This window comes from Coregonus clupeaformis, unplaced genomic scaffold, assembly GCF_020615455.1.
Source record: "Coregonus clupeaformis isolate EN_2021a unplaced genomic scaffold, ASM2061545v1 scaf0273, whole genome shotgun sequence".
NCBI lineage: Eukaryota > Metazoa > Chordata > Actinopteri > Salmoniformes > Salmonidae > Coregonus > Coregonus clupeaformis.
Genome location: NW_025533728.1, coordinates 456,387 through 471,191, shown reverse-complemented (window position 1 = coordinate 471,191; position 14,805 = coordinate 456,387). Strand labels below are relative to the sequence as shown.

At 46.0% G+C, this 14,805-nt stretch overlaps 1 protein-coding gene across 1 annotated transcript; it reads left to right on the top strand.

Annotated features, from left to right (window-relative positions):
* Positions 1-3,415: 3,415 nt before the first annotated feature.
* On the top strand, positions 3,416-9,730 carry LOC121556773 (dachshund homolog 1). Its single transcript, XM_045214533.1, has 5 exons — positions 3,416-3,625; positions 5,414-5,564; positions 5,990-6,127; positions 6,377-6,448; positions 8,286-9,730. The coding sequence occupies exons 1-5, from the start codon at positions 3,416-3,418 to the stop codon at positions 8,321-8,323; spliced, it is 609 nt and encodes a 202-aa protein (XP_045070468.1). The 3' UTR covers positions 8,324-9,730.
* Positions 9,731-14,805: the final 5,075 nt, after the last annotated feature.

Genomic DNA, 14,805 nt, shown 5'->3' with positions numbered 1-14,805 from the left:
GAGAGAAGGAGAGGAGAGGAGAGGAGAGGAGAGATGAGAGAAGGAGAGGAGAGGAGGAGAGGAGAGGAGAGAGGAGAGAAGGAGAGAAGGAGAGGAGAGAGGGAGAGGAGAGAGGGAGAGGAGAGAGGGAGAGGAGAGAAGGAGAGGAGAGAAGGAGAGGAGAAGAGAGTAGAGAGGGAGAGGAGAGAAGGAGAGGAGAGAAGAGAGGGAGAGGAGAGAAGGAGAGGAGAGAAGGAGAGGATGAGAGAGAGGAAGAGGAGAGAAGGAGAGGAGAGAAGGAGAGGAGAGAAGAGAGGGAGAGGAGAGGAGAGGATGAGAGAGAGGGAGAGGAGAGAGGGAGAGGAGAGAAGGAGAGGAGAGAAGGAGAAGGAGAGGGGGGAGAGGAGAGGGGGGAGAGGAGAGGAGAGGGGGGAGAGGATGGGGGAGAGGATGGAGGAGAGGGTGGAGGGAGAGGGTGGAGGGAAAGGATGAGGGAGAGGAGGGAGAGATGGATAAAACAGTAACTCAATAGAGAATCAGTCACATTGAAGGAGGGGAGGAGAGGGAGGGGAGGAGAGGGAGGGGGATCTATACAGCATCCCGCTGATGCTGCAGTAGGGAGCGGGGGAAGGGGGAGGGGGTGGGGGGGCCCTAAGGGGCCACAGGAGAAGAAGTAGAGTTAGACGCCCTGCGTTCGACGAGCGCTGAGCAACACCTGACACTGACAGACTGCTAATTACATCTAGTACTGATATAGAGGGATGATTTTAGAAACGGGAGAGGAAATGAAAAGAGAGATAGAGAAAGGGAGGAGGGAGTGAGAGATGGACGGGAAAGGGGCAGAGAGAGAGAGAGAGAGAGAGAGAGAGAGAGAGAGAGAGAGAGAGAGAGAGAGAGAGAGAGAGAGAGAGAGAGAGAGAGAGAGAGAGAGAGAGAGAGAGAGAGAGAGAGAGAGAGAGAGAGAGAGAGAGAGAGAGAGAGAGAGAGAGAGAGAGAGAGAGAGAGAGAGAGAGAGCTTTTTCTCTTTGAAACACATTGAATGTGACACTAGCCTGTTTGCCCTGCCAAGATTGGAGGCTGGGATGGAGAGGGGAAGAGGGAGGAGAGAACAGGAGGGTAAGAGGGAGGAGACAACAGGAGGGGAAGGAGCAAAGATGCTTTGCTCAGCTAGGTGGAGTAAAATGTGATGGTGTGAGTGTGTAGGGTAAATCTAATTCAACCCCATCAGACTCAGGTGAAGGTGAGACAGCCTGTAGTTTAAGTGGTGACCACAGTTCAGACAGAGCACAGTGAACTCTACCGCCCAGAAGCGCTTTCATTTTTCTTCAAAATAGTTTTTAGGAAATAATGTAAATGTAATTCAGAGTACTGTAGGGCATCTAAGAGCCTTCAGTTGGAGTAGTGACATGAAAAACTGGCGGAGCATCATAGCCCACAGCCTGCCTTGTAAACTAGTCTTCAAACTCCCATCACTAGAACAGCAGGAAAACAGCACACCAGAAACATGACTACTTCTGGATTATCCAGAACCATGTTGTTCTGTTATTGTTTTAATGGTCTCATTAATATTCTACTGCAGAACGGTGTCTCTCCTCTCCTCTCTACACAAACTGCTGCTCAAACAGAAAACAGGAAGCCGTTTTTTCCCTCCCAACCTTCGAAAGTTGACATTAGCATTTAGCTGCTTGGAATGAAGTTGAATGCACCTTTAGCTAAAAAGCTAATGTTAATTCGGTCTTCATTGTGAGTCGTAAAGAAAGTCATCAAAGCAACAACAAAAAAAGGCCATCCTCTCTCAAACAGTGAGTTACATGGAGAGGAAATAAGACTCACAGAGCTGTTATTGTGCTGCCAGGGTCTCACTGCTTAATCTGTGATGTCTTTACTCAATCTGATCTGTAGAGGAGGTAAAACAATCTGATCTGAAGAGGAGGTAAAACAATCTGATCTGTAGAGGAGGTCAAACAATCTGATCTGTAGAGGAGATAAAACAATCTGATCTGTAGAGGAGGTCAAACAATCTGATCTGTAGAGGAGGTCAAACAATCTGATCTGTAGAGGAGGTAAAACAATCTGATCTGTAGAGATCAAACAATCTGATCTGTAGAGGAGGTCAAACAATCTGATCTGTAGAGGAGATAAAACAATCTGATCTGTAGAGGAGGTCAAACAATCTGATCTGTAGAGGAGGTCAAACAATCTGATCTGTAGAGGAGGTAAAACAATCTGATCTGTAGAGGTCAAACAATCTGATCTGTAGAGGAGGTCAAACAATCTGATCTGTAGAGGAGGTCAAACAATCTGATCTGTAGAGGAGGTCAAACAATCTGATCTGTAGAGGAGGTCAAACAATCTGATCTGTAGAGGAGGTCAAACAATCTGATCTGTAGAGGAGGTCAAACAATCTGATCTGTAGAGGTCAAACAATCTGATCTGTAGAGGAGGTAAAGCAATCTGATCTGTAGAGGAGGTCAAGCAATCTGATCTATAGAGGAGGTCAAACAATCTGATCTGTAGAGGAGGTCAAACAATCTGATCTGAAGAGAAGGTCAAACAATCTGATCTGTAGAGGAGGTCAAACAATCTGATCTGTAGAGGAGGTAAAACAATCTGATCTGAAGAGGAGGTCAAACAATCTGATCTGTAGAGGAGGTCAAACAATCTGATCTGTAGAGGAGGTCAAACAATCTGATCTGTAGAGGAGGTCAAACAATCTGATCTGTAGAGGTCAAACAATCTGATCTGTAGAGGAGGTCAAACAATCTGATCTGTAGAGGAGGTCAAACAATCTGATCTGTAGAGGAGGTCAAACAATCTGATCTGTAGAGGAGGTCAAACAATCTGATCTGTAGAGGAGGTCAAACAATCTGATCTGTAGAGGAGGTAAAACAATCTGATCTGTAGAGGAGGTCAAACAACCTGATCTGTAGAGGAGGTGAAACAATCTGATCTGTAGAGGAGGTGAAACAACCCTACTCAATCTGCCATAGAGACAGAGGGGTGGAAGAGACACTTAAACTAATTAAAGAAACAGACCAGCTGTTGGCTTTCTATACCAACTGGCAGAGATCGCAGGCGTCTGTCTGTGAGGAGAAAGACAAGAGAAGGAGAAAGTGTGTGATTTAAACTTGGCCATGACATAGTTATCAATGTCAGTTGTGCAGGAGAACAGACACTTGTGTACAGTACACAGTATTACAGTATACTCAGGGGACAGTGTGTGTTTCCATCTGTGTGTCTTAACAGCAGTGGTGCCACACTGAAAAGGTTGGGGATTCAGCAGTGGGTTTTGTTTCTTGTGTTTGTCAGTTGTAGTTTAGTTGTGGACACAGCCAATCACAATCTTCCTCTAATTTGCATGTTCTGAAGAATAAATATCACACTCTTTCTTTTGTTTTTACACAGGAGAGCCAATCACAACTGTACATGCATTCTCATGACTTCTCTACTGTTTTTTCTTTGTTTGTCCCCAGATGACTGTGGTTCCCTGAGCACCCAGACAGTCAGAGAGCCAGTCAGAGAGCCAGTCAGAGACGGCTATGAGAGGCTGTCGTTCTCGGGGCAGAAGCTTCCTCCAGGGTTCCCCGGCCCCTTTATCTTCCCTGAGGGGCTGTCGTCAATAGAGACACTTCTCACTAACATCCAGGTGGGGCTCTACTCACTGTTTTCCACTGAATAATCCCATAGGGTATATTGGTGACAATGTTTTGCTGAACATGTTTTGATATCCAGCACCTACTTAAAGACATTGGATGTGCGTAGGCTATGCATTTTCTTTCTCCACTCACAGTTTGTCATCACACATCTGGATGTGTAACTCCACTTCAACTCATCTCTCTAACTGTGTCTCTGGGCTCCACTTCAACTCATCTCTCTAACTGTGTCTCTGGGCTCCACTTCAACTCATCTCTCTAACTGTGTCTCTGGGCTCCACTTCAACTCATCTCTCTAACTGTGTCTCTGGGCTCCACTTCAACTCATCTCTCTAACTGTGTCTCTGGGCTCCACTTCAACTCATCTCTCTAACTGTGTCTCTGGGCTCCACTTCAACTCATCTCTCTAACTGTGTCTCTGGGCTCCACTTCAACTCATCTCTCTAACTGTGTCTCTGGGCTCCACTTCAACTCATCTCTCTAACTGTGTCTCTGGGCTCCACTTCAACTCATCTCTCTAACTGTGTCTCTGGGCTCCACTTCAACTCATCTCTCTGACTGTGTCTCTGGGCTCCACTTCAACTCATCTCTCTAACTGTGTCTCTGGGCTCCACTTCAACTCATCTCTCTAACTGTGTCTCTGGGCTCCACTTCAACTCATCTCTCTAACTGTGTCTCTGGGGGATCACCAATCATTGTTTAAACCTCAAAACACCCAACTCTACCTCCAGCATATTTGTTTTGAATATTATTTTTTAAATGTCCCGTAAGACTTCTAACATTGAGATGGGAGATAAGAGATGTAGAGACTACACACAACAGTGATGTATGGATTTAGATAAGATATGTAGAGACTACACACAACAGTGATGTATGGATTTAGATATGAGATGTAGAGACTACACACTACAGTGATGTATGGATTTAGATATGAGATGTAGAGACTACACACTACAGTGATGTATGGATTTAGATATGAGATGTAGAGACTACACACTACAGTGATGTATGGATTTAGATAAGATATGTAGAGACTACACACTACAGTGATGTATGGATTTAGATATGAGATGTAGAGACTACACACTACAGTGATGTATGGATTTAGATATGAGATGTAGAGACTACACACTACAGTGATGTATGGATTTAGATATGAGATGTAGAGACTACACACTACAGTGATGTATGGATTTAGATAAGATATGTAGAGACTACACACAACAGTGATGTATGGATTTAGATATAAGATGTAGAGACTACACACTACAGTGATGTATGGATTTAGATAAGATATGTAGAGACTACACACTACAGTGATGTATGGATTTAGATATGAGATGTAGAGACTACACACAACAGTGATGTATGGATTTAGATATGAGATGTAGAGACTACACACTACAGTGATGTATGGATTTAGATATGAGATGTAGAGACTACACACTACAGTGATGTATGGATTTAGATATGAGATGTAGAGACTACACACTACAGTGATGTATGGATTTAGATATGAGATGTAGAGACTACACACTACAGTGATGTATGGATTTAGATATGAGATGTAGAGACTACACACTACAGTGATGTATGGATTTAGATATGAGATGTAGAGACTACACACAACAGTGATGTATGGATTTAGATATGAGATGTAGAGACTACACACTACAGTGATGTATGGATTTAGATATGAGATGTAGAGACTACACACTACAATGATGTATGGATTTAGTGTAACAACCTCTTGATGTGTGTCTTACTCTGTGCCCTCCAAGCAGGGCTTGCTGAAGGTTGCCATAGACAACACGCGTGCTCAGGACAAGCAGGTGCAGACGGAGAAGTCAGCGCTGAAGATGGAACTGTTCAGAGAGAGGGAGCTAAGAGAGAAACTGGAGAGACAGCTCACCATGGAGCAGAAAAACAGAGGTAGGTTAACACTACATTACACACAACACACTGCACATCATACTACACATCTCTGTTTCCTGAAAACAAGCACCGCAATTCCTCACAATCCTCAAATGTTCTGTCTATTTCAGTGCCTCAAATGTTCTGTCAATTTCAGTGCCTCAAATGTTCTGTTTATTTCAGTGCCTCAAAAGTTCTGTCTATTTCAGTGCCTCAAATGTTCTGTCAATTTCAGTGCCTCAAATGTTCTGTCAATTTCAGTGCCTCAAATGTTCTGTCTATTTCAGTGCCTCAAATGTTCTGTTTATTTCAGTGCCTCAAATGTTCTGTCTATTTCAGTGCCTCAAATGTTCTGTCTATTTCAGTGCCTCAAATGTTCTGTTTATTTCAGTGCCTCAAATGTTCTGTCTATTTCAGTGCCTCAAATGTTCTGTCTATTTCAGTGCTGATGCAGAAGCGTCTGAAGAAGGAGAAGAAGACAAAGAGGAAACTTCAGGAGGCTCTGGAGTTTGAGTCTAAACTGAGAGACCATGCAGAGCAGACACTGCAGAAGACTGTAGCATCAGACAGAGCCCTCTGTGGTAAGCATTTAGGCTACATGACCTTTTACATTCTGATTTCATTCACATTCACTTCAGTTTTACATTTAATTGACATTTTACTCTTTATTCACTTTTAATTAATGGTGCAGTTTTATGTTGTCATTTATGTTCATTTATGAAAATGGATGTAGTGCATCTATTACCCTTTTACTTCTCATTTAGTAGTAATCAAGTGTGATAATTAATGACTAAACTCCCGCCTCTCCGTCATCATTACCCTCCAATCAGACTCACTGACCCAGGAAGTAGACAACGGTAACCAAGGTAACGGCAGGACTGATGCAGAGGCAACGATACAAGGTAAGACAGCTTCTGAATGGCTCATCCATCCTTATCCTAGTTGCCTAAATGTCTGGGTGTTTACGTTGAGTTAAACTAACTCTGTTGGTTTATGTAGCAGAAATCAAGTTGATAAACAGTTTTTAGTAGTTAAGTGGGTGTTTGAGTGTATGACTCTATTCTAATCTGTTATGAAGGTGTTTGAGTGTATGACTCTATTACACACTTAGTACTATAAATGCATTTTCACCAGCTCTGTGTGGAGTCCCAAACTAGGGCCTAAGTGATGACCATTTCAGATGCTCTCATTGCTCTGTATATCAGAATGACAGTACACCCCATCTACCCCCTCTCTACCCCACAGACCCCATCTACCCCCTCTCTCCCCCACAGACCCCATCTACCCCCTCTCTCCCCCACAGACCCCCTCCACTTCCTCTTTCTCCTGATACAGAGTCCCCCCACAGACCCCATCCACTTCCTCTCTCTCCTGATACAGAGTCCCCCCACAGACCCCATCTACCCCCTCTCTCTCCTGATACAGAGTCCCCCCACAGACCCCATCCACTTCCTCTCTCTCCTGATACAGAGTCCCCCCCACAGACCCCATCTACCCCCTCTCTCCCCCACAGACCCCCTCCACTTCCTCTCTCTCCTGCTGCAGAGTCCCCCCACAGACCCCATCTACCCCCTCTCTCCCCCACAGACCCCCTCCACTTCCTCTCTCTCCTGATACAGAGTCCCCCCACAGACCCCATCTACCCCCTCTCTCTCCTGATACAGAGTCCCCCCACAGACCCCATCCACTTCCTCTCTCTCCTGATACAGAGTCCCCCCACAGACCCCATCTACCCCCTCTCTCTCCTGATACAGAGTCCCCCACAGACCCCATCCACTTCCTCTCTCTCCTGATACAGAGTCCCCCCACAGACCCCATCTACCCCCTCTCTCAAGAGTCCCCACAGACCCCATCCACTTCCTCTCTCTCCTGATACAGAGTCCCCCCACAGACCCCATCTACCCCCTCTCTCCCCCACAGACCCCCTCCACTTCCTCTCTCTCCTGATACAGAGTCCCCCCCCACAGACCCCATCTACCCCCTCTCTCCCCCACAGACCCCTTCCACTTCCTCTCTCTCCTGATACAGAGTCCCCCCCACAGACCCCATCTACCCCCTCTCTCTCCTGATACAGAGTCCCCCCACAGACCCTATCCACTTCCTCTCTCTCCTGCTGCAGAGTCCCCCCACAGACCCCATCTACCCCCTCTCTCCCCCACAGACCCCATCTACCCCCTCTCTCCCCCACAGACCCCCTCCACTTCCTCTCTCTCCTGCTGCAGAGTCCCCCCACAGACCCCATCTACCCCCTCTCTCCCCCCACAGACCCCATCTACCCCCTCTCTCCCCCACAGACCCCATCCACTTCCTCTCTCTCCTGCTGCAGAGTCCCCCCACAGACCCCATCTACCCCCTCTCTCTCCTGCTGCAGAGTCCCCGACAGGGACTGGCTCCCTCTTTGTTAGCAGATCAAACATCTAAACCGTTAAAAGGGAAATTTAATTTAATGTCAGTGAAGCAAAAAAAAAGAGCAAGGCCCCGTAATTAATGGCTGTCTTAATTGTCCTCCTGTTGTATTTGCATAGACATCATTTGCATAATTTACATGCAGTAATACATCTTTCCAAAGAGTGTTTTAAACAGACAACAGACAAGAGGCCCTAGAAGACAAAACAGAACAATACTCTTATGTATCTTAGTTTGCTATCTTTGCTGATCATCTTAATTTACTATCTTTGTTTATCATCTTAGTTGACTATCTTTGTTTACCATCTTTGTTTTTCACCTGTTGTTTCTCAGATGGAAGACTCTTCCTGAAAACCACAGTGATGTATTAAAGACAGCATGGAGAGACTCTTCCTGAAAACCACAGTGATGTATTGAAGACAACATGGAGAGACTCTTCCTGAAAACCACAGTGATGTATTGAAGACACCATGGAGAGAAGAGAAGATCGATTCGAGCACCATTGGAGAGATTCCAGGGACTTGCAGCAGCAACATTATGGACGTTTCAGTACTCCACACTGCCATAAAAGACTGACAATACACAACAAAGAACAAATCATCAAACCATTGTCATAACAGTGGTACATGCAATACCAATGTATTTCACAGCAACACATTCACAACAAAGTGTAACTGAGTGAGAGATTTTTATACTTTATTTAAACCAGCCCAAATACTCAGAGAAGGACAAATCCACTTCCGATTTTTGACTTATTGTCCGTATTCCTGTCTCAAATTTTATACGATTTAAATGTTTTAAAGCATAATGTCTTGAAGGTCAGTAATCTAGAGGTTAATTTATTATGTTATTTCTGTACATAAATTGATACAATGTTTCATTACGATATTAGTTTTTGTTGTTTATTCTAGTAATGGAAAATGACAGTTAGTCCTTTGCCATTGATGTATATCAGATGAAAGGTAAAGGATTCCTGACCTATGGTATTGTATGTGTACATAAAGTAAACATATTGTATTGTGTATTGTATGCAGTAGATCAGCTAGATGGAAAAAAAGAATACAAACATTCTCATTTGTCCCAGTCTTATGTCTTCTAATGATCAACCCATCAGTCCCTCAATACATTTGAATGATAACAACCACGTGTGTCAGTTTATTGGTCCTGAGAATGACAAGTCAAGGACAGGTTACCCATCACTGGCAGCATAAGGGTGTTTTAATGGTTTCTTCAGATGAAGAATACAGAAATGCATTGAATGCAACACTCAGATGAAAGCAGTGCCATTATTGTTCACTTTAATGCCATTCTACCATCCCCTCTGAAAGCACAGAGCTTTATTCTGCATGAGGTGGGATTGGTATGCCATTGATTTGTGCCTGGTTTCTAAAAACTAGCACGTAGATGATATCAACAGAGTGAGAGAGAAAGAAAGAAAGAAAGAGATAGAGAGAGAGAGAACGAGAGAGAGATGGAAAGCCAAAAATTTCACCGGTAAGCAAGTAGTGAAACATGTTGACACAGCATTATCACACCCCTCATCATCTCCTTCTGGCAGGTTTCCTTTCTGGAGTAAAAACACTGGCCAATGTAACAGGCCAGGGCATATGAATGAATGACATTATTCAAACCTCTATTGTGGAAAAAAATGTCTCTAAGCAATAGCACTTTCCACATTCAGAACGAGGTTAAAGTCTCAATCAACCCTGGATAAAGATACATGTTTAATAGGAGAAAGAGAATGAGAGGAGTGTTATTATGTTGGACTTGGGCTCAGTGATATCCAACCCTTTCATAAAGGGTTTCTATTGAAATATATCATTGTACTGTACTGCAGCCCATCCTATTCACTCAATGACACATTTGGAGAAGTCTTGGTAATAAACTGTCCACTTTCATACATCTATTTCTCAATTCAAGTTTCTCAGTACAAAGCTCAGAATATATCTATTAAATCTGCTTTACCACACTGACAGCTCTCATTCAATTCAATTAATTTAAATTCAATATATCTTTATTGTCCCGAAGGAGCATAGAAACAGCAAAACAACCCCAGGAACAAACACAAGTATCAGACTTCAGTCATACTTCCTGCTCCTGTTCAGCCAATCACCAATCAGCACCAGTCGTTTACAGTTGTTTACCCTGTAGCTACCGTCATTACCTCTTTAACAAGGCCCAGGTGCAGGGCCCGCAGTGTGTGTGTGTATTTAGGGGAAAGGATCTGACGTCTCCGTCCAGGCAGGCCCTCCTAACAGCTGGATCCACTCATCGTCCCTCCTATACCCCTCGGAGCATCACCCACACATACTCACACACTCACACACAGGGAGGGAGGAAGAGAGGGAGAGAGAGAGAGGGATGGAGAGACAGGAAAGAGAGAGAGAGACAGACAGACCGAGACATTAGCCACGTTTATACCTGGTTCTAACATGCGCCCTTTGTCCTGATCTTGTACTCATTCTGATTGTGCCCACATTTTCAGACAGGTGTAGACGATTAAAAGACACATTGTGAACTGATTTTGATCAGATCTTAAAAGTGTAAACTGGCAAGATCAGGACAAGATCAGGACGAAGGACATGGTAGAGAGAGGAGACAGACAGACAGGGTAGAGAGAGGAGATAGATAGACAGGGCAGAGAGAGGAGACAGACAGACATGGTAGAGAGAGGAGACAGACAGACAGGGTAGAGAGAGGAGGCAGACAGACAGGGTAGAGAGAGGAGGCAGACAGACAGAGTAGACAGAGGAGGCAGACAGACAGGGTAGAGAGAGGAGGCAGACAGACAGGGTAGAGATCAGGACGAAGGACGCATGAAAGCGGCAGTTATAAACAGGGCTAGAGAGAGGCAGGAGAGAGGAGAAGGGAGAGGAGACAGACAGAGTAGAGAGAGGATACAGACAGGGTAGAGAGAGGAGTCAGACAGGGTAGAGAGAGGAGTCAGACAGACAGGGTAGAGAGAGGAGTCAGACAGGGTAGAGAGAGGAGACAGACAGGGTAGAGAGAGGAGGCAGACAGGCAGGGTAGAGAGATGACAGACAGACAGGGTAGAGAGAGGAGACAGACAGACAGGGTAGAGAGAGGAGTCAGACAGACATGGTAGAGAGAGGAGACAGACAGACAGACAGACAGACAGACAGACAGACAGACAGACAGACAGACAGACAGGGTAGAGAGAGGAGACAGACAGACAGACAGGGTAGAGAGAGGAGACAGACAGACAGACAGGGTAGAGAGAGGTGACAGACAGACATGGTAGAGAGAGGAGACAGACAGACAGACAGACAGACAGACAGACAGACAGGGTAGAGAGAGGAGTCAGACAGACATGGTAGAGAGAGGAGACAGACATACAGGGTAGAGAGAGGAGTCAGACAGACATGGTAGAGAGAGGAGACAGACATACAGGGTAGAGAGAGGAGACAGACATACAGGGTAGAGAGAGGAGACAGACAGACAGGGTAGAGAGAGGAGTCAGACAGACATGGTAGAGAGAGGAGTCAGACAGACAGAGTAGAGAGAGGAGACAGACAGACAGGGTAAAGAGAGGAGGCAGACAGACAGGGTAGAGAGAGGAGGCAGACAGACAGGGTAGAGAGAGGAGGCAGACAGACAGGGTAGAGATCAGGATGAAGGACGCATGTAAGTGGCAGTTACAAACAGGGCTAGAGAGAGGCAGGAGAGAGGAGAATGGAGAGGAGACAGACAGAGTAGAGAGAGGATACAGACAGGGTAGAGAGAAGAGTCAGACAGGGTAGAGAGAGGAGTCAGACAGGGTAGAGAGAGGAGTCAGACAGGGTAGAGAGAGGATACAGACAGGCAGGGTAGAGAGAGGAGTCAGACAGGGTAGAGAGAGGAGTCAGACAGACAGGGTAGAGAGATGACAGACAGGGTAGAGAGAGGAGTCAGACAGACAGGGTAGAGAGATGACAGACAGGGTAGAGAGAAGAGTCAGACAGGGTAGAGAGAGGAGACCGACGGTAGAGAGAGGAGACAGACAAGGTAGAGAGAGGAGACAGACAGACACGGTAGAGAGAGGAGTCAGACAGGGTAGAGAGAGGAGACAGACGGGGTAGAGAGAGGAGACAGACATGGTAGAGAGAGGAGTCAGACAGGCAGGGTAGAGAGATGACAGACAGACAGGGTAGAGAGAGGAGACAGACAGACAGGGTAGAGAGAGGAGACAGACAGACAGGGTAGAGAGAGGAGACAGACAGACATGGTAGAGAGAGGAGACAGACAGACAGACAGACAGGGTAGAGAGAGGAGACAGACAGACAGGGTAGAGAGAGGAGTCAGACAGACATGGTAGAGAGAGGAGACAGACAGACAGACAGACAGACAGACAGACAGGATAGAGAGAGGAGACAGACAGGCAGGGTAGAGAGAGGTGACAGACAGACATGGTAGAGAGAGGAGAGAGACAGACATGGTAGAGAGAGGAGTCAGACAGACATGGTAGAGAGAGGAGACAGACATACAGGGTAGAGAGAGGAGTCAGACACACAGGGTAGAGAGAGGAGACAGACAGGGTAGAGAGAGGAGACAGACAGACAGGGTAGAGAGAGGAGTCAGACAGACATGGTAGAGAGAGGAGTCAGACAGACAGAGTAGAGAGAGGAGACAGACAGACAGGGTAGAGAGAGGAGGCAGACAGACAGGGTAGAGAGAGGAGACAGACAGACAGGGTAGAGAGAGGAGGCAGACAGACAGGGTAGAGAGAGGAGGCAGACAGACAGGGTAGAGATCAGGATGAAGGACGCATGTAAGTGGCAGTTACAAACAGGGCTAGAGAGAGGCAGGAGAGAGGAGAAGGGAGAGGAGACAGACAGAGTAGAGAGAGGATACAGACAGGGTAGAGAGAGGAGTCAGACAGGGTAGAGAGAGGAGTCAGACAGACAGGGTAGAGAGAGGAGTCAGACAGGGTAGAGAGAGGAGTCAGACAGGGTAGAGAGAGGAGGCAGACAGGGTAGGGAGAGGAGTCAGACAGACAGGGTAGAGAGAGGAGCCAGACAGGGTAGAGAGAGGAGACCGACGGTAGAGAGAGGAGACAGACAAGGTAGAGAGAGGAGACAGACAGACACGGTAGAGAGAGGAGTCAGACAGGGTAGAGAGAGGAGACAGACGGGGTAGAGAGAGGAGACAGACAAGGTAGAGAGAGGAGTCAGACAGGCAGGGTAGAGAGATGACAGACAGACAGGGTAGAGAGAGGAGACAGACAGACAGGGTAGAGAGAAGAGACAGACAGACATGGTAGAGAGAGGAGACAGACAGACAGACAGACAGGGTAGAGAGAGGAGACAGACAGACAGGGTAGAGAGAGGAGACAGACAGACAGGGTAGAGAGAGGAGACAGACAGACAGGGTAGAGAGAGGAGACAGACAGGGTAGAGAGAGGAGACAGACAGACAGACAGACAGACAGACAGACAGACAGACAGACAGACAGACAGACAGACAGACAGGGTAGAGAGAGGAGACAGACAGGGTAGAGAGAGGAGACAGGCAGGGTAGAGAGAGGAGGCAGACAGACAGGGTAGAGAGAGGAGACAGACAGACAGACAGGGTAGAGAGAGGAGAGAGACAGGGTAGAGAGAGGAGGCAGACAGACAGGGTAGAGAGAGGAGACAGACAGACAGGGTAGAGAGAGGAGACAGACAGACATGGTAGAGAGAGGAGACAGACAGACAGGGTAGAGAGAGGAGACAGACAGACAGGGTAGAGAGAGGAGACAGACAGACAGGGTAGAGAGAGGAGAGGCAAAGCGACCGTCAGACCAGCAGCCATCTGCTCATCTCCTGTTAATGAACAAAGCAAACAGCAGGAGTCAAGGCCAGCTCAGCTCCGTTCCAAATCCTGATTATTTTTATTGACAGAAACACACTTTAATTGTATTAGGCTTGATTGAGAACAGGGGCAAGGCCACCTTTTAGACCTCCCTGCTCTCTCTGCTTCAGTGAACTAATGGTAATGGAGTTGCTAGGCTGTGTTCCAGAGGAAGAGTCACTCATTGTTGATCTGACTATAGGCCTAGGATTGAAGTAACTGCTGTAATATTCCCTATGTCTATGGAAAAGGCTTCTAGGTAGTACACTGAATTGAGTAGCCTATACTAAGGTCACAATATTTAAAGGGGCAATCAGCGGTTGCTACATCCATTTTTGGACTTATTGGTGTAAGTTAATGACATGTGCCCACATATTCTTGAAGAATATAACTTATAAATGCCTCATGAACTTAGTTCAACTGTCGTACCCCATCAGAATGCAAAATATAAGCTTGTTTTACTCCAATGTTTGTAAACAAAGAAAATGTAAACAAACACTATATAGGCTAAAAAAAATGGTTAAAACGATCATTTTGATATCATGGATGGTCAGTCCTTGCATCCATAGCTCCAACTATGAATTTTAGATCGGTTAACTTTCTCCAGCCCCATCCTTCAGCCCTTTACCAAAACAGGGGTGGGGAATCGCTTTGTTATTGTTTCTACTGTTGATTGCCGCTTTAAGTGCTACAAGCAGACGATTGAGCTATTTGGAAATGTGATGATAACAAAGATAGGCCTGATTTCCATCATTGACTGTAGGCCTACAATATATTCGTAATGTAATCATCGTTGATTGTAATGTGGTTTGTCTCAGCTGGCTGTATCCAAACATCCGCATTGGTCATCAACTATTATTGTAGCCTACAACATGACGTTGATAAGCTCTCATACTTCCAGAGCGCCTCAAGATGAGATGATGAGCGCGCCTCCTACTCGAGCGCGTGCTGTTCATCTCGCTGGGTATTCAATACGGTGGGTCCGCGCGCAGCACATATCAAATACCAAACAGATGGCCGTTAGA